We start from the raw sequence: 20,521 nt of genomic DNA on the forward strand, positions 1-20,521 counted from the left end.
CATTCAATTGGTGCCGTGATGAACGTTTTACAGTGTTGGTGATTGAATGGAATTGAGTTGCGGTATTCAACAAATATGTCGCAGTTCTATTAACATTTCATCGTTATACTTTCTACAGATGGTTGATGGGTGTGCGTAAATTTGCAGTGGACTGTGATGGCCAAAATGATAGACAGTAATTTGTAGTTTCGTTTGGTGATCATAGTAAGGACAGTTTGGGTGATTTGAAGAACTTTTTCTGAGGTTTGAGAACTTTAGCCTATTCGCTAAAATCAACAGTGAGAAAAAGGGCAAATTTGAGAAGTTTGTTTACGAGGGAAGATAAACGCGTCTGTTCTATCATTGGGAGTCAAGATGTGGATGGTATTCAACTTTTAAAAGTAATTCAGAACAAACTGGTGGAATCCAAGGAGCAATTACATCGTTTGGATGAGGAAATTCAAGATTTACACATGCAAATGGATCGCAGTGACTTGGCTGATCAGGATTTTGATGAATGCGACATCTTGTACGACAATCATGGATTAATCATGAATAAGATTCCTGATTTTCTGTCCAAAGTTAGTTCCAAAACATCAACTCCAACGATTTTTTGTAAGCTGTCAAAACAATCTCTGTAAAACTGCCTAAAATGAACTTGCCAATATTTTCTGGTGACAAACGAAAATGGACTAGTTTCTGGGATGTTTTTCAAAGCGAGATTCATGAATGTGAGGACATTTCTAACGTAACTAAATTCAACTACCTGAAGAGCCAACTTTCTGAATCTGTTAAACGTAGAGTTGAAGGAATTTTAGCCAGTGATGATAATTATGGTCTGTTAGTGCAAACATTGCTGGACAATTTTGGTAATAAGATTGCTATCAAAAATGCACATTGTACTGCACTTGTGTTTGCTACTAAACCACAATATAATGCTGCATCTCTCAGACTATTCTATGATGGTATCAACGCTGATGTTAGATCATTGTCAACACTTGGATTACATGCTGTAGCTTATGGTGAATTTTATGTTCCAGTACTGTTGGAGAAACTACCTTCTGAAGTACTTGCAGAAGTCTTGAAGCAGTACCCAGATGATAACCCTTGCCTTGACCAGTTGAAGCCTTTGCTTTAACTGCCTAAGGGATTCACATACAGTTAATTCCTGTACCAGTGAGTGGAAATGCTGTGTATGTAGGCAAGCTCATCATACAGCTTTACATTGTGCACGACTGCTCACTACACAGAACTACACAAAGAAGTCATCGTTGTCGACTCAGCCAAGTACAACTGCATCAACAGTTCTGAAAATCGACTACGGCGATGTTGGGTTAGTTAGCATCATTACAGAAGATGGTCCAGTTACCATTGAGACTCATTTCAAGGAAACCATTGTACAACCAATAGATTGCAGAAATTGGTCTGATTGTTTGAAGTTACCACATCTCCAAGGTCTAACTTTAGCAGACACCTTCCAGCATACCAGTTTTCCAGTCGACATACTTATTGGTGCAGATTCGGTATGGCAATTCTTGAAACCACAAGTCTACATTGGCTACCCAACAGCACAAGCATCCAACTTAGGTTATCTTTTATCTGGTCCACTACTTGATGCCTCTACCAATGCTGAATTTGATAAAAGCGCAACACAATGTTCAGTTGGTACATCAATGGATTCGTTTGAAGATGTAAGCTGGTTACCTAGTAATTTTGACAGGGATTTTTATCGACGAGTTCACAATGCTCTACAGATTGAGTCTATTGGAATCAACGATTCAAATCCTGTAACTCTAGACAAAGAATTCGTCGACCGATTCATCAGCCAGATAGAATACAGAGATCTAATATACTTTGCTCCTCTACCGTGGTTAGATGATCATCCACCTTTAAAGTCTAATTTACGTATTGCATTGAATCGTCTTCAACAGGTTAAACAACGATTGCTGAAACTTCATCTATGGGAACCTAATGATCGGATTATAGCAGAGCAGTTGACAAAGGGTTACATAGAGCCAGTACCTACAGAATCAGCATGGACAGAAACTAATGCACACTATTTGAGTCGTTTCTTCGTCTTACGGCCTGGGAGCGAAACTACACCACTGAGAGTTGTATTTGCTGCTAATGCAGGAACTGTATCCCTGAATGACTGCTTGCAAACAGGTCCATGTCTTCTAAAGTCACTCTACGAACTTTTGCAACGATATCGAGTCAAGAAATATGCATTTGTCGCTGATATTGAGAAAGCCTTTCTTCGCATCAAACTATTAGAAGAAGATAGAGACTACGTGCGGTTTATATGGTATGAAGATGGTGATCCAGAAAAAGCTTTAAAAGTATACCGTTATACTTCTGTCTTCTTCGGTGGAACCAGCTCACAATTTATCCTGAATGCAGTAATCAGTTATCATCTTTCGGAGTACATTACCTGCAATGGTGGCCCATCAACTGAGATTGCTGAAGACCTCCAGAGTAAGCTGTACTGCGATAACGTCTTATCTGGTCAAGATGATGAAGAATCTTCAATTAACTACTATCGAATGTCACGTCAGTTAATGAGAGATGCCGACATGAATCTTCGTCAATGGTTTACAAATTCGCCGAAGATGCAAGATCTCATCGACGCAGACGGTTCTGGTTCTTCACTTCTAACATCTGGTTTACTTGGTATGGTTTGGGAAATTAAAGAAGATACGATGCAGTTTCCTAAGAAGACACTGGTTATACTCGAAGAACGTATGTTAACCAAGCGACTAGCTTTAAGTCGCACTTCTTCATTGTATGATCCAATTGGTTTTATATCACCAGTTGTTGTTTTGGCGAAGAAATTTATTTCAACTCTGTGGACGTCTAATACCAAATGGGACGACGAGGTACCAGACGATGATCTAGTCGAATTTAATGGTATTCTTCACGAGATTGAATTGGCATCAACCTTACCTATCGTTCGACACTTACAACTTGATACTTCAGAAAATGTTCAACTGCATATTTTCTGTGATGCCTGTCCTTCAACAGCAGTAGGCTGCGTAGCATACCTGGTTCAAGAAGATACCATTGTATTTATTGGCTCAAAGTACAAGATAGCTTCATCTATAAGTACACAGTTCCGAGATGGGAATTGACAGCGATGCTGATTGTTGCCCAGTTTGCGGTTGTACTGACTGGTATCTTCAAGAAAGATTTTGTCAACCTAACTAGCCACTTTTGGACAGATTCGACTTACAGACATCAACTCATGGTCACATGTAAGTTCTGAAGACAACCCTGCTGATATTTTGTCCAGAGGATGTACTTCAAGCCATTTACAGAAGTCATCACTTTGGAAGTTAGGACCAAAATGGCTGAAAGATCCAGATTTATGGCCACAATGGAATCCTTCAGCTGATTTTTCAAACGAAGAACAAATAACTTTGTCTGCTGTAGCTAATGACAGTCACGAAAATGGTTATTTGTCACAACTGGTTGATGTTGAACGCTTCAGTTCCTATACCAGTCTTCTTCGAACAGTGGCAATTGTATTAAGATTCGTCAAATTGTTGAAAAGTCGACAACATTCCAGAGAATTACTAGCAGAAGGTCGTCTGACAGTTCAAGAGCTCCATGATGTTGAAGTTAGACTTTTACATAAACACCTACTGGAGTATTTTGAGGAGGAAGTAACCTTTCTGAAGAAATGTACCAAACCTACGCCACAGTTAATAAAGCAACTTAACCTACAGTTCAACAGTGACGGTCTTATTGTTGCCCCTGGCAGACTTGAGCATGCCATGCTCAACGACAGATCAAGATTTCCAGTCCTTATTGCTAAAAATTCTCTCTTCACTGAATTGATAGTAAAGTCTGTTCACTACCAGCAACTACATTCTGGTGTAAGCTGTACGATTAATGCCTTGCGAAAGAAATTTTGGTTACCATCTGCAAGAAGCTTTGTTTCCAAGATACTTAGAAGATGTGTTACCTGTCTACATCAAATGGGTAAACCATTCACTTTGCCTTTGTCTCCAGCTTTACCTGATTTCCGGTTAAATAAGCTGAAACCATTTTCATCGCTTGGTGTCGACTATACAGGCCTGTTCGAGGCAAATCTCATTCTATTTTATATAAAGAATCTGGTTTTACTAGTTTAAGTGATCGAAGATTTTCACATCAAGTTATTTTATAAAATGATAAACAGAATGACACCTCAATATCTAAGTATTCTGGTTCCCCCGAATGTTTTAACTGTAAATCCATATAATGTTCGACACGGTTCTCAGCTTCGCACCTTGCCCTGGCAAACAGTTTCCTATAACTCTTCTTTCCTTCCTTCTGCTATACAAACCTGGAATTCTTCTTCTCTGTCTACACAAAAAAAACGAGCTCTCAAAATATATTTCTAAATCTTCTGTCCCTGCATATTTTTACTTAGGTGATCGTTTTCCCCAAATTTTCCATACCAGATTACGGCATCGTAAAAGTACCTTACAAGCTCTCAAATTCCTTATGAACATCAGTGACACTTCATCATGTTTATGTGGACATACCTTCGAGGATTCAGAGCATTACTTACTCCATTGCAGACTATTCTCAAATATGCGCAACATGACAATAAATCTCCTTTCATCTCACCATCGTTCTATCTCTTCTCTTCTATTTGGCAATTCAGACCTCCCTTTAAGTAGCAATGTTCATATTTTTTCTACTGTTCATAAGTTTATTTCTCTGTCCAAGCGTTTTGACAAATAATACTGCCGATATATACTCTCCCTACTACGTTTCGAAATTTACTACTGTATAGCTTAGAATATGTCGCCACTTTATACCAATGAATAGATTTCCGGCCTTATTTACATATTTCATTTTACTATAATATAATATAGACTTGCTGTTGCACAAATTCAAATATTCTTTATCCTAAAAAATTGTAAATTATTTTGTATATAGATACGGTCGAAACAGACTAATATAAGCCTTATGCTTGTCTCTGGGTCGACTATTGTGTATTCATGTATTGTATTTTCTTCTTTATATTTTGTACTTTGTATAGAAATAAATATTGTTGAAACTAATATACATGATGTAACTACATATACAATTGCTCTTCATAACTAGACTCGTCTATAACAAAGTTCTCATACTAAATAATAATATATTTCAAATTGGATGCCGAAGGATATCATACCCGCCAGACGACCATAAATATTCACATAAATAAATAAACCAGGTACAAGTATTAACGATCCGAAGCGCAAAACGAAACCCAAAATTCAAAAAAACAGGTTGACAATACATTGGTAACAGCTAATGAATTTTAACATCAATTCCCAAAATTTCATTACGATAGGGCAGAATGTAACATTTTGAGGGGAATACCATACACTTTGCTATCACTGTCGAATGTGAAATTTTTTGAGATACCATTTTTAAGAATAGATAGTTCCATGTCTAACTGATAAAAGCCTTTAGTTTCAGATTCTTCTAGTATAGCTTGTTTACAAAACGGAGATAAAACCTTGTTCTGGACAAACACTGATTTGTGAAGATGGAAGATATTAATGTCAATGCTTATTCCAAAATAGACTATGAATGCGTTAGTCGGAGAGAGTATTACATATTGTCATCCACGGCATCGAAATCGATATGGCCTCGGGTAGCCTCTACAAAGCCATCGCCACCAGTACAGCCATCAACTAGAATCCAAAAGCCAATACCCACATCAACTACAACTGTTCTTTCCCCATTTCCGAGTGAACCAACCACTAAAACAAACTCAATCAAAGTTGCTGTTACAACAGTAAAAAGCAACAAACACCATCAGTCGAACAAACAACCCTCAGGTAAAAATAAATTCTATATGATTAAAAATAAAAGGTTTTATATATTGTAATAATTACTAATTATTAATCTAAGTAGGACTGATCCATTTAACATGTTCCATATTATCCTAATTAACCATATCTAACAATTAGGATGTCTGACTAATGGGATGGGGTGTCTGACTAATGGGATGGGATTTCTGACTAATGGGATGGGATTTCTAACTGATGGGATGGGATGTCTGACTAATGGGATGGGATGTCTAACTAATAGGATTGGATGTCTAACTGATGGGATGTCTGACTAATGGGATGTCTGACTAATGGGATGGGATGTCTGACTAATGGGATGTCTAACTAATGGGATGTTTAACTGATGGGATATAACCGCTTTACCAGCTGAAATGATTTCACGCAAGTGTATCAAATAGATACAAAATGTTTATGATATTGATAAGTGTTATGCAAATCAAATCCGAGACAAATAGTTTTTGAAATATCCCATATATTCTTTATAGGAGCTGTAATAGGGGGCATAGTCAGTGGTGTTATACTGATGGTTGTTCTAATAATGATTACTATATTCTTCATTAGACGGTATGTTACAAATCAATAACATCACAGGTATCTGAAGTTTCTCAATTGTAACCTATAGTATCTCAACTAGTCTATAGTCAACTATAGTATTCAGCAGCTACGTATTACATTTGGGAAACTTCAAATACCTGTGATAATATACACCATATAAAAGCACAAGATATATGGATACCATTTCTAGTACAGTTTGTCGTCTTCAAATTCATATTGCTCTTTTTTTGCTGATCTATGGGCTAACCTATTTCTCCAAGTATACGAAACGTTTTCAATAGTTTAACAGTTTCTGGTTTATTGTTTTTTTGTTTTAGACACAGAATGAATCCGATGCAAGCACCTAAGCGCCACATGCCGAGAACTGTTTCTCGAGAAATTCGAATTTCAGCACCCATTGCTCTTCAAAGTACCACAAATACCATGAGTTGTAATAGTCAGCAGAATTGTCGTAATTCCAATTCTAACTCTGAATATGAAAATGTTGAATTAGAAACTACAATTGATCCGACGCCTACTACTGATGATGTTTATTATGAGTTAGGAACGAACCCGCCCCCCCTCAGTGACTGATGTTTATTATCAGTTAGAAGCTGAAAGCTTGCAGACTTTCCATTCATGCCTGGATCTGGAAACACAATCTGAGCTTCAACCTCCTGGTGCTGACATCTACAATCATTAAGGAGAGGATAACTCCCAAAAAACAAATCTGGACCTAAGTGATTATAATCATACAAGTGATTTTTGTAAGAAAATCTTACACAACACGAGCAATCATTCATTTCTATAGTCCGAAACATCTGTATCTATTCAAGCCTCTTATAGATATTTTGACAGTTATCTCCTAGAGTACACTCAGAAAATGCAGACCCTGTTTAATGAGAATTTCCTCGCTTACTGATAAAAAAAACAACAACATTGTTTCACACTGGCTTCTTGCCTTGCCTCAGGAAATTTGATGTATCTGTTTGATAAGTTCTTGGGAGTAAGAGCTCTAGAGTAAGTGGTGTTTTAAAATTCTAAAATCGCTGTAAGTTAAAATCACGATGTAAGTAGGTATAGAGAATACCACTTACTATATTGTAAGTTAAATTACTACCTTACAGCTGATTTGAAGGGATTTTAGTTTTCGAGGATAAGGTATCAGCTGCTGTCTTTGGTGATGGGAATATGATGAGGTTTCAACTAGGAGATAGGTGGAGTAAAATCACAATTTTCCTCATGCACACCGCGGTTCATCTTGCTAACACTTCTATTCTCAAATAGATATGTGATTATTATTTGTTCAAATTGTCATGGATTCCTAAAAATCAAAATTCACTGTTTGTCTAAATATGATAACCATTACTAACATGTAAAAAACCTGACAAAACCAGCAGCAGTTGAAGGTAGAATGTAGGCAACTTTGCTTTTAAAAATCAACATCTGTTGTAATTCTTTTATATTAACGTGAATAATTCAACCAACTATGAAACTTTGAATTTAAATTAGCAGAACTCAATGAATAATAATTAATAGATGGTGATAACAATATTATACTTGTTGAAATATTGGAGGATAAATTGATGCCCAGTTGACAAACAATTGTGGTAGGCGGTCTGAAAGAATAACCTAATACTGATCGCAACAAAACTAATGGCATTGACTTTAAATTCAATAAAGAAATTGAATTATTTTATGGGAATCAATGCATATATTTTAGCAGCTAATCGAATCGATATACAGTAATCGAGCAAAGCTATTCTGAAGCGTCGTTACTCTGATAACTTCCGCTTTAGTAATGGCGTCTAAAATGTTTACTCCGTTTCTAAAATATAAATAAATATTGCACAATTTCGACATACATAAAGTTTGACAGTTTTTCATTACGACACATTTCATACCTAAAAAGACAACAGATGCGTAAAGTAGTATTTTTTATTTATCCTTTTTGGGGGCAGGGTGGGAAACCGCCAGTTTGAAAAGTATTTAATTCTTTGATTCTGATAAGACAAAAATCTGATTAACTTTGCGACACCTTATTAAAGGGACAGATTCCCATTTTGGGGGGTTGATTTGAGTCTTGAATATATGTATATAGTCTATAGTACAAGAAATCTGCGAAAGAATTTCACTTTCTTTTTCTATATATGTCTTGTCTATAAATGGCAGTGCCTAAAAAAAAAGACGAGTCAGTAATCTAACAGTCAAACGCGGATAATTCTGGACACCATGGATATGAAGGCTAAGATATGGACGGTGATAAAAAAACAGAATTACTAATTACGATAGCTAAAAAATTTCCGTTTCTGAGACTCAAGTACAGTTGGTCAAAGAGAATGATGGCGAATTTGTCTCTTTTAAGCACTCGTCAAACCACTAATATTTCAGTTCGAGAAATCAAAATAACTTATTGAAGGGTGTGAGAACTCACAAAACAAAGACAGAACTTAAATGAAAAGGAGAGAATTATTTCCTGCTTTTCATTGCTGGACATTTTACCAAGACAGCATCTTAATGTGTAACAAATTACAGTATAAATATATATAAATAACATGGAGTTTTCTAATCATGCAGCTTGAAAATTACAACGGCGGACATTTCGAAGGACTGTAGTACAAGTTTACTCTTTTTCAATTGTTCTCGTTAAAGGGACAGAATCGCCATCCGTTTGACCAATCGTTATTTACTCGCAGAAACAAGAATTTTTTTTATCTAATCTCATCAGTAATAATGTTCACAGCTCACAGTCGAACTTGGAGCCTTCAAATCCATGTGTGTACAGAATTATCCGCGTTTGAACGATTCGTCTTTTCTTAATACTATACCATATATAGAAATAACATAATATAGGAAAAGGATGTGAAATTTCTAGTTGGAAGTATATTTAAAGGGATTCTGAGATTTCCGTGCAGTTCTGATAGTTCTGAAGACTATTTTCATATATTCAAGACCCAAATCAACCCCCGAAAATGGCTTTTAAGTCAAGAGACCGTTTTAAATAGATAGATAGATTAGTCCAGTGACGAGTTGGCTTTTCTCGCTCTCTGACTACAGAAACAAAACTTGCTTAGGCATACCACATAAAGGTCATGGACTTTCTTGATAATATAGACAAATAACTAGTAACATTTGTTTTAAAACAATGCTTCACAAAATTTTGAGCTAGCATCAATGTCAGATGGTTTGGTCGAGAAGCCACCGATAAACAGCTAGGGTCCTCGAGAACAGTTCAATTATGTTCTGCAACTCGTTATAGTAGGAACCTAGCAATTAATCGATATCGAGGTATGTGTTGTATTCATTATAAAAAATGACAACAGTTATGAGTTTAAGAATTTAAAATTTACATGAATACATCCCTTTATAGATTGATTCTAATTAGATGAATCATATTCAAGCAAAAATTGATTTAAATGACAATGTGGAAGGTTTTGATTGGGTGTTGTTGGGTATTTAAGTTGTGGCTGTCGAGTCGAGTATAGTCGGCGATTTCAGATTACTTGTCATCTACTATAAGCACAAGTTGAGTTACACCTTAAAGAGCTGTTAAACTGACAACATGGTAAACCGGGTAGCTGTTATATTTTGTGGTAAGATAGTAATATACATGTATATAAATTACTGTATTAATCTGATATTAGTATTATAATTGTTAATCTGATTTCAAAAGTGGTGGCGTAAACGGGCCAGACGTCGGCAACAGTTATTAGGGACAAAATCGCCTTTCGTTTGACCAATCGTACATTAGTCTCAGGAACGAAATTTTTTAAGCTAAGCTACCCAGTAATAGTGCTCCCAGTTCACCGTTTAAATTTGAGCCTTCAAATCCCTGTGTGTCCACAATTAGCCGCGTTTGAATGTTAAAGCTCTCTTGAAATAGAAATTAGATTTAAATTGAAATTATCGTTTGAAGTAATTTGAAGGGATTTTGCGATTTTCGTGCAGTTCTATTATCTCTGAAGTCTGTTTACATATTATATTGAAGAACCATAGCCTTAAACTCACCCAACTAAATAATTCCTGTATTTTTCAGTTTATCTCTGTGCTGCACACCAAGTGTATTCAGGTAAATTATTTTCTGTATTTCAATATACTTTTAAAGTGACAACTCTTCCCAGCTCAAGAAACTTAAATTTCTCATCGGCAAAAAGAACTTAGTTTACGACTTTATGCCATGCCGAAGGTCGACTGGAATTTAAACATTTTATATCACTATGGAAATTGGTCACGTTGCCGAGGTCAGTCTAAAAAATCATACGAAATAACACACACGAACGTATTCAACCATTTTGAATCTCTTCCTTAACTAAATAAGTCGAATTATTTAAAATGGCTATATATTTCAACAAAGCCTTCGAATCACATTTAAAGCCACTTCTAAACCTTAAAATCCGATTTGAAGGCTGAGTCGAAATTCGACTCATTAAGTCGAGGAATATATTCAAAATGGTTGTTAACTACCTTCGTGTGTGTTATTTCCATGTAAGAACCATACATAGTTTTGTATGTGATTAAAATAAGACCAAACTTTCGTTCCGTTTTACATATCCCCACCAAGTAGGGTCTAAAGACTCTACTTGCTATGGCTTGCTCTCGAAGTACACTGGGCGAATTCAAAACAACCAATAAAAAAGCGTGTTCCAACAACGTTTAGTTTCCATGGACTCGATAGACTAGTCTAATGCTCCTCGTAATACACCTTTTGTTCGAGTCACATACTCCCTGCTGGAGTGGGAAGATATTTGATTGGTTGACTTTGTCATCAAACAGACAAATATTTATATCGCAAAATCTAGACCCTAACTGGAGCTAAAAATTTTGGTATAATTTTATTACACTGTGCACAAGCAAGATGTGTATCTACGCAGTTTGTACGCATCGGCAAGTGATAAACATCTATTAAGCTGTGGAGGAGTTCGTTCTAGACTGTTTAATGCAGTGGTTCCCAACCTTTCTCGGCCTCCACACCCCTGTAGCAGTCACCTGGACCTTTCACACCACCCAAAACCCCAGACACCCTAGTCCCTAGTTGGGAACCGGGGGTTTAAGGTGACCTAAAGCGGCATTGTTTTTTTTTCTTCAGCTATCCTGACCAACTACAAAACCGAGGCCGGAGTCATTAGTCTTCTAAAGATGCGTGCATATTTTCTTTTCGTTGACTATGATGACGACCATATTTTAACACACGAGAATTGTTTGAGGTTCCTTCTCATAGATGATTTAAATGATGATGGTGAAGTAACGTATGAGGAGGTCGAGAAGTCACACCCGAATGATACCAGAATTCCTAGTCGTATTTTCCACACTTGGGATGCAAACCTTGATCGCGTTATTAATAATAAGGATATCGTTATGCTCTTCGAAGAGCTTCCCGGAAGCGGGAATGAATTGGATTTACAAGAAATTTTGACGATTGGTTCCAGTAGAACGAATGAAACAACTGGACCAGTAATGAAGATACAGTCTTTTGTCCAAGCTGAGAGAGATTTCTTGATAATTGATGAAAATGATGACAATATTTTGACTAAAAAGGAATTTCAAGTGGAATTTAAAGTAGCCGACAAAAATAAGGACGGAAAATTGGAAGAGTCAGAAGTACGCAATATGTTCCCCATGAGAAGTACTCCTCCAGAAAAGATTTGTCCAAACATCGCTGTAAGCTGCTCTGTGGAAGACGTCATGTCTCTATTCGATGCAGCAGACCAGAATAAAGACTCCCAGTTGAGCATTAATGAATATATTATACATTTTGGATTCTTGATTAAAAACTAATCTCAAAAGATATATTAACACTTGATTCAAATTATAATTACATGAAATAAAATTTTACTGAGCAATCTCTTATCTCGTATTTTCAATGTCTGTTTTGTTTATCTGTGTTTGTCCGGTGGAAGGCCCACTAACATGGTTCCTGCAATTCCATTAAAACTAAGTCATTGATGAAGTCATTAAATCGCAAATTAGGCTTGAATCACACAAGATCATTCACGATTAGTGACGTTATTACACACTTAGTTTCAGTTGAATTGCATGAGCCACAGACGTCTGGTTGAAAATTCGAATGAAGCAAAATGTTGCTATCAGTGTCCCCGATACACATAATAAAACCTCTTTACAATCCCTTTAATGAATGTGTGCAGTACAAGTTGCAAAATTAATGAACTAATGAAGTACAGTTATCCCGCGGCTTTTGGAGCATTTGAAATTTCCATTTTGTTAGCTTTCAACCTCAGTTCCTTTAAGCCAACAATTTGTGAACAAGAAATTAAAACTCTGGGATATCTAGTAAATAAATCAAGTCTATAATTATACTTTAAGTCACAGTCCATTTTGCAAGTTGTTTTTCTTCTTTTTTTTGTCTGGATAATCTATACTAAAGAATTTGAATTATCGTTTATGGGAAATAGACTTGAATAATGTGCCTTTTTCAAGATTTTAGTTTGATGTCGCCAGATATAAATCTGATATTTGATAAACCATTGGGTGTAACTCTTTATCCAAATTCTTTCACCCCAGAATGGCACAAATATGAAAAAGGCACATTATTCAAGTCTATTTCAAATGTTTATCATTTGCCGACGCCTAAAATTTTAAATTCTTAAATTCTGAAACCCATAACAGTTGTCATTTGTTATAATGAATACAACACATACCTCGATATCGATTAAAAAAATATTTTATAATGCTAGGTTCCTATTATAACGATTTGCACTTCGACACTTCACTTCACGGCTTTTTTCAAAATTCCCTCGAATGTGTACACTCAAATTCCATCAATATCATGAATTCTGGACTTATTTCGAACTCGTCTTTCAATAATTGCACTTTCAACGTGGCCGCTCCGTCAATTTTCAGACAGTAGACTACAAATACAGTGACCTGCTTATTGCTGATTGGCTGTTTTGTAGTCTCTATTGTTAGTACCAGTTCATGTTAAAATGTTTTGTATTTATGCGCCAATTTAGTACCTTAAGTTGTTATTTTATATAAATATTTTAAAAGGAGTTGAAATAATTATTAGGTATGACCTGACATTTTTTTCACTTTATCGATGCATAAACAGAAAAAAAACCTGTGTACACTTATGTATAAACCGAAACGCGGATTTATACAGTGTACACAGGATTTAGGTCATTTAATAAATATTTCTACCTGCACTACAATAAAAGTTATGGGAGTGGCTTGCATCTCCATCTTGTTGAGGTGCTTGACACCATTACATGAGCTGCTATAACATATTGTCTGATTTACATATTGTTGAATATCTTTATTATACTAATACACACAAGATATAAGGCTATATTTATATTACAGTCAAAAACAAACATCAAACTGAATATTCTGAAAAACAATGATAAAAACTTAATTATTATATGTTATAGATGTTTCAGTAAATCATTGAAATTTTTACTTCAAAGTGATATATTAATTAAGTCTAATAAAGTTATTATCGACTGGAGTAAAGTCAGAAAAACTAGGCCCTATTTTATGGATATATTCACACCTCTTGTTTCACACTGGCTTCTTACCTAGCGTCAGTAAATTTGATGTTTCTGTTTGATAAGTTCTTGAGAGCATTGAGCTACTGCTTTAACACAGCGGCTAACAGATTCTTCTGACAAGGTGTCGGGAAGACTAGTTGGCAAGACCCACAAGCAAAAAACCTCAGTGACACAAGCACCGATAAAGGCACCAACAGAGATGATGATCGCCGAGTGTGGCGTTTCAAAAAAAACACTAAGACATCTTGCGTCGCAGCTGTGCGTAGTCGAAGTGGGACAGCATAATTGAGCTACTGTATACAGTCATGACGTCATTGTCCAGACATTCAAATATTCAAGTCTGGTAAATGGACGACTCGATGAGATCACATTGTAACATAGATTACGGTAAGCTGTGAACATTTTACTGATTAGTTCAGGGGAACAATTCACGTTTATAATCCTGTCACTGTTCGCCTTATTCGGTGGTTAATCGAGGTCTTGAATATATGAATATAGTCATCAGAACTGCATACGAATCCCTTTAAATATACATCCAACTAGAAATTTCACATCCCTTTTCTATAGATGTCCTTTCTATATATTGTATAGTATCAAGAAAAGACGAGTCGTTATTTTAATTTTCAAACGCGGATAATTCTGTTCACACATGGATTTGTAGGACCGTGAGCTATTAACATTATTACTGATTACCTAGCTAAAAAAACACATTTCTGAGAGTAGCCAACGATTAGTCAAACGGATGGCGAATACCCTTTAAAGAGAACAATCGAAAAAGAGAAAGCTATTGCTACGGTCCTTCGAAATGTCCGATGTTCGATTTTCGTAGATTTCTAGTAAACATTTTAGACGCCATTACTGAAGAGGAGGTTATCCGAGTAACGACGCTTCAATTACTTTTTTAACTGCTGCTGGTTTTTTTACATGTTAGTAATGGTTATAATAATTAGACAAACAGTGAAGTTTGATTTTTAAGAATCCATGACAATTTGAACAAATATATATATATCTATTTGGGAATAGAAGTGTAAGCAAGGTGGACCTCGGAGTGCAGAGGCAAATTGTGATTTTACTCACCCTATATCCTAGAAACCTCATCATACCCCCATCACCAAAGACAGCAGCTGATACCTTATCCTCGAAAACTAAAATCCCTTCAAATCAGCTGTAAGGTAGTAATTTAACTTATAATATAGTAAGTGGTATTCTCTAAACCTTCTTACAACGTGATTTTCACTCGCAGAGGAGCAATCGAAGCAAAAGTGTAGATTAACCACATTGTCGACCTCCTTTATGTTCCAGTGTGAAACAAGGTTTTTTTTTATTTTATCAGAAAGCAAAAAAATACCCATAAAACAGTTCCTAGTTTTTCTGACTGTACTCCAGTCGTTATCCATCAGAGGCTGGAATAGAGACAGATGTTTCGGACTATAGAAATGAATGATTGCTCGTGTTGCGTAAGATTGTCTTAGTGGTGCTAAATAAACAACTAAACATTAAGAACCATTTGGTGGTTCCTAGCTCATATCTATGCTTGTATTGTTTAGCATGGGTATACAGATAGATATAGGTTTATGTAGATTTCTTCTCTTCAATAGTATCATGAATATGGTTATAGTCACAATTCACCAAATTTGCTTCCCGCCTTTTAAATTCGTCTGCGCTTATATGATGGTAATTATCACTGTATTCACAAAAATCACTTGTATGATTATAATCGCTAAGATCCAGACTTTGGGAGTTATCCTCTCCTAAATGATTATAGGTGTCACCACCAGGAGGTTGAAGCTCAGATTGTGTTTCCGGACTCAGGCTTGAATAGAAAGTCTGCAAGCTTTCAGCTTCAACATTTTCATATTCAGAGTTAGAATTGGAATTACGACAATTTTGCTGACTATTACAAATCGTAGTATTTGTGGTATTTTGAAGAGCGATAGGTGCTGAAATTCGAATTTCTCGAGAAACAGTTCTCGGCATGTGGCGCTTAGGTGCTTGCATCGGATTCATTCTGTGTCTAAAACAAAAAAAAAAAAAACAATAAACCAGAAACTTGTATATGTTAAACTATTGAAAACGTTTCGTATACTTGGAGATAAAGTTTAGCCCATAGATCAGCAAAAAAAGAGCACTATGAATTTGAAGACGACAAACTGAACTAGAAATGGTATCCATATATCTTTTGCTTTTATATGGTGTATATTTTCTCGGGTATTTGAAGTTTCCCAAATTTAACACGTAGCTGCTGAATACTATAGTTGACTATAGACTAGTTGAGATACTATAGGTTACAATTGAGAAACTTCAGATACCTGTGATGTTATTGATTTGTAACATACCGTTTAATGAAGAATATAGTAATCATTATTAGAACAACCATCAGTATAACACCACTGACTATACCCCCTATTACAGCTCCTATAAAGAATATATAGGATATTTCAAAAACTATTGATCTCGGATTTGATTTGCGTAACACTTATCAATATCATAATCATTTTATATCTATTTGATACACTATTTGAAATCATTTCAGCTGGTAAGGCGGTTATATCCAATCAGTTAGACAGCCCATTAGTTAGACAGCCCATTAGTCAGACATCCCATCAGTTAGACATCCCATCAGTTAGACATCCCATTAGTCAGACATCCCATTAGTCAGACATCCCATTAGTCAGACATCCCATCAGTTAGACATCCCATCAGTTAGACACCCCATTAGTCAGACATCCCATCAGTTAGACATCCCATCAGTTAGACATCCCATCAGTTAGACACCCTATTATTTAGACATCCCATTAGCCAGACATCCCATCAGTCAGACATTCCATTAGTCAGACATCCCATCAGTTAGACACCCCATCAGTTAGACATCCCATTAGTCAGACACCCCATTAGTCAGACATCCCATCAGTTAGACATCCCATCAGTTAGACATCCCATTAGTTAGACATCCCATTAGGCAGACATCCCATCAGTTAGACATCCCATTAGTCAGACATCCCATTAGTCAGACATTCCATTAGTAAGACATCTCATCGGTTAGACATCCCATTAGTCAGACATCCCATCAGTTAGACATCCCATTAGTCAGACATCCCATCAGTTAGACATCCCATCAGTTAGATATCCCATTAGTCAGACATTCAATCAGTTAGACATCCCATTAGTCAGACATCCCATCAGTTAGACATCCCATCAATTAGACATCCCAATAGTCAGACATCCCATTAGTTAGACATCCCATCAGTTAGACATCCCATTAGTCAGACATCCCATCAGTTAGACATCCCATCAGTTAGACACGCCATTAGTCAGACATCCCATCAGTTAGACATCCCATCAGTTAGACACCCTATTATTTAGACATCCCATTAGCCAGACATCCCATCAGTCAGACATTCCATTAGTCAGACATCCCATCAGTTAGACACCCCATCAGTTAGACATCCCATTAGTCAGACACCCCATTAGTCAGACATCCCATCAGTTAGACATCCCATCAGTTAGACATCCCATTAGTTAGACATCCCATTAGGCAGACATCCCATCAGTTAGACATCCCATTAGTCAGACATCCCATTAGTCAGACATTCCATTAGTAAGACATCTCATCGGTTAGACATCCCATTAGTCAGACATCCCATCAGTTAGACATCCCATTAGTCAGACATCCCATCAGTTAGACATCCTATCAGTTAGATATCCCATTAGTCAGACATTCCATCAGTTAGACATCCCATTAGTCAGACATCCCATCAGTTAGACATCCCATCAATTAGACATCCCATTAGTCAGACATCCCATTAGTTAGACATCCCATCAGTTAGACATCCCATTAGTCAGACATCCCATCAGTTAGACATCCCATCAGTTAGACATGCCATTAGTCAGACATCCCATCAGTTAGACATCCCATCAGTTAGACATCCTATTAGTTAGACATCCCATTAGTCAGACATCCCATCAGTCAGACATCCCATTAGTCAGACATCCCATCAGTTAGACATCCCATCAGTTAGACATCCCATTAGTCAGACATCCCATTAGTCAGACATCCCATCAGTTAGACATCCCATCAGTTAGACATCCCATTAGTTAGACATCCCATTAGTCAGACATCCCATCAGTTAGACATCCCATTAGTCAGACATCCCATTAGTCAGACATTCCATTAGTAAGACATCCCATCGGTTAGACATCCCATTAGTCAGACATCCCATCAGTTAGACATCCCATTAGTCAGACATCCCATCAGTTAGACATCCCATCAGTTAGATATCCCATTAGTCAGACATTCCATCAGTTAGACATCCCATTAGTCAGACATCCCATCAGTTAGACATCCCATCAATTAGACATCCCAATAGTCAGACATTCCATTAGTAAGACATCTCATCGGTTAGACATCCCATTAGTCAGACATCCCATCAGTTAGACATCCCATTAGTCAGACATCCCATCAGTTAGACATCCCATCGGTTAGACATCCCATTAGTCAGACATTCCATCAGTTAGACATCCCATTAGTCAGACATCCCATCAGTTAGACATCCCATCAGTTAGATATCCCATTAGTCAGACATTCCATCAGTTAGACATCCCATTAGTCAGACATCCCATCAGTTAGACATCCCATCAATTAGACATCCCAATAGTAAGACATCCCATTAGTTAGACATCCCATCAGTTAGACATCCCATTAGTCAGACATCCCATCAGTTAGACATCCATCAGTTAGACATCCCATTAGTCAGACATCCCATTAGTCAGACATCCCATTAGTCAGACATCCTAATTGTTATATATGGTTAATTAGGATAAGATGGAACATATTAAATGGATCAGTCCTAATACGATTAATAATTAGTAATTATTACAATATATAAAACCTTTTATTTTTATATAATTTATTTTTACCTGATGGTTGCTTATTAGACTGATGGTCTGTGTGGGTTTTAACTGTTGTACTAGCAACTTTGATTGGGCTTGTTGTAGTGTTTGCTTCACTCTGAGACGAAACGATAGCTGTTTGAGATGTGGTAATTGGTGTTTGAATCTTGGATAATGGCTCTACTGATGACCGTGTCCAAGGCCATTTTGATGTCGAGGATGTCCTTCGACTAACACATTCATAGTTTATTCTAGTGTAAGCATTGATATAAATATTTTTATCTTTACATTCTGAAGGATTTTGTGTAATATGAAAGGCAAATTTGGTAAATTTACAGTCTTCTTTTCCCGAACAATTAGAGTTAACCTCACGCAGCTCATTCTCAGAGAATTCTAAAAAACAATCATCTTCCATATATTGGCAACACGGCGAGGAGCAGGTGCTATGTTTTGGTGCCAATTGTGGACCACAACCTATTCTAAATCCAAACACCGCATCTATAATCCTTATAACTTTTCCATCTTCACAAGTCAATGTATGTCCAGAACAGGTTTTATCTCCGTGTCGTAAACAAGCGATACTAGAAGATTCTGAAACTAAAAGCTTTTATCAGTTAGACATGGAACTATCTATTCCTAGGGTTCATTCTTAAAAATGGTATCTCAAAAAATTTCACATTCGACAGTGATAGCAAAGTATATGGTATTCCCCTCAAAATGTTACATTCTGCGATATCGTAATGAAATTTTGGGAATTGATGTTAAAGTTCATTAGCTGTTACCAATGTATTGTCAACCTGTTTTTTTTATTTGGATTTCGGGTTTCGTTTTGCAGTTCGGATCGTTAAAACTTGTACTTGGTTTATTTAATTATGAGAATATATAAGCAATTGCCCCTCCAAATAAACAAGACCTGTATAGAAAACAATTTCATGTACAAATAATCACCAACAGCGTATTGTTCCATATCTGTAGCTGTTGATCTATGGTCAACACAACACGAGTATGATATCCTTCGGAATCTAATTTGAAATATGTTCAGCATCTGAAACGAGTCTAGTTTCGAAGGGCAATTGTATATGTAGTTACATCATGTATATTGATAACGGGTATATTTCTGAACCGACATACGATTTTAAATGAAAAAATTAACTTTTTTTAAAATCAAAAACACAGCATTGGATAATGGCGATTAAACCAGAGCATTTACCGTGCATTATATTAGTAGAATAATCTAATTACCGATCATGGGTACCAAGAGCATCATTGGGATGATCAAACAGGCTTCTATTGGATTCTGCATGCTTTATGGAAAACTATATCGTGCGTTAAACATAGAATTAACACTTTTAAAATCCATTATTGTTTAACAACTGGGAAAATCTCCTTTACAACACAGTTCCCACGAAAGGAAATACACTTTCGTTCAACAAAGACCCAGGAATATCAACTAGAGATCTTAGATCCTTCAGAAGAAACACGATAGCACCTTTCTCGGGCCAGCATTAAAGAAGTACTAACTGTAGCTGGTATTCAGGACACTACACTGTGAAATATGGACTATATCTCGAATAGACCAGGAACATTTTAAATCATTATCAAGATAACGCTGTAATAAATAACCTTTATTGATAAGCTTCTAATCCTTACTAGTAAAATTGGTCTGAAGGGATTTCTGTCGTATTGTTTAATAATCTCTATCAGCTTCAAGCTGGTATTTTACATTATTGCACAGTACATGGCATTTTCCGCTTTCATTATCAAGATCAGGAGCAGATA

At 36.4% G+C, this 20,521-nt stretch overlaps 3 protein-coding genes across 3 annotated transcripts; 2 read left to right on the forward strand and 1 right to left on the reverse strand.

Moving 5' to 3' along the window:
* Nucleotides 1-5,506: 5,506 nt before the first annotated feature.
* LOTGIDRAFT_154826 (hypothetical protein) lies at nucleotides 5,507-6,941 on the forward strand (the record flags this gene model as incomplete). The annotated part of the gene is made up of 3 exons (XM_009064023.1): nucleotides 5,507-5,801; nucleotides 6,299-6,377; nucleotides 6,686-6,941. The coding sequence occupies 3 exons, from the start codon at nucleotides 5,507-5,509 to the stop codon at nucleotides 6,939-6,941; spliced, it is 630 nt and encodes a 209-aa protein (XP_009062271.1).
* A 2,968-nt stretch (nucleotides 6,942-9,909) lies between these two features.
* Nucleotides 9,910-12,122, forward strand: LOTGIDRAFT_154827 (hypothetical protein; the record flags this gene model as incomplete). The annotated part of the gene is made up of 3 exons (XM_009064024.1): nucleotides 9,910-9,940; nucleotides 10,384-10,416; nucleotides 11,434-12,122. The coding sequence occupies 3 exons, from the start codon at nucleotides 9,910-9,912 to the stop codon at nucleotides 12,120-12,122; spliced, it is 753 nt and encodes a 250-aa protein (XP_009062272.1).
* Nucleotides 12,123-15,424: 3,302 nt separating this feature from the next.
* LOTGIDRAFT_229391 (hypothetical protein) lies at nucleotides 15,425-20,239 on the reverse strand (the record flags this gene model as incomplete). Its single annotated transcript, XM_009064025.1, has 4 exons — nucleotides 19,985-20,239; nucleotides 18,770-19,333; nucleotides 16,189-16,267; nucleotides 15,425-15,866 (listed from the first exon to the last, which is right to left on the reverse strand). The coding sequence occupies exons 1-4, from the start codon at nucleotides 20,043-20,045 to the stop codon at nucleotides 15,425-15,427; spliced, it is 1,146 nt and encodes a 381-aa protein (XP_009062273.1). The 5' UTR covers nucleotides 20,046-20,239.
* Between the last annotated feature and the right edge of the window lie 282 nt (nucleotides 20,240-20,521).

Source organism: Lottia gigantea (genome assembly GCF_000327385.1).
Source record: "Lottia gigantea unplaced genomic scaffold LOTGIsca_6, whole genome shotgun sequence".
Classification (NCBI taxonomy): domain Eukaryota; kingdom Metazoa; phylum Mollusca; class Gastropoda; family Lottiidae; genus Lottia; species Lottia gigantea.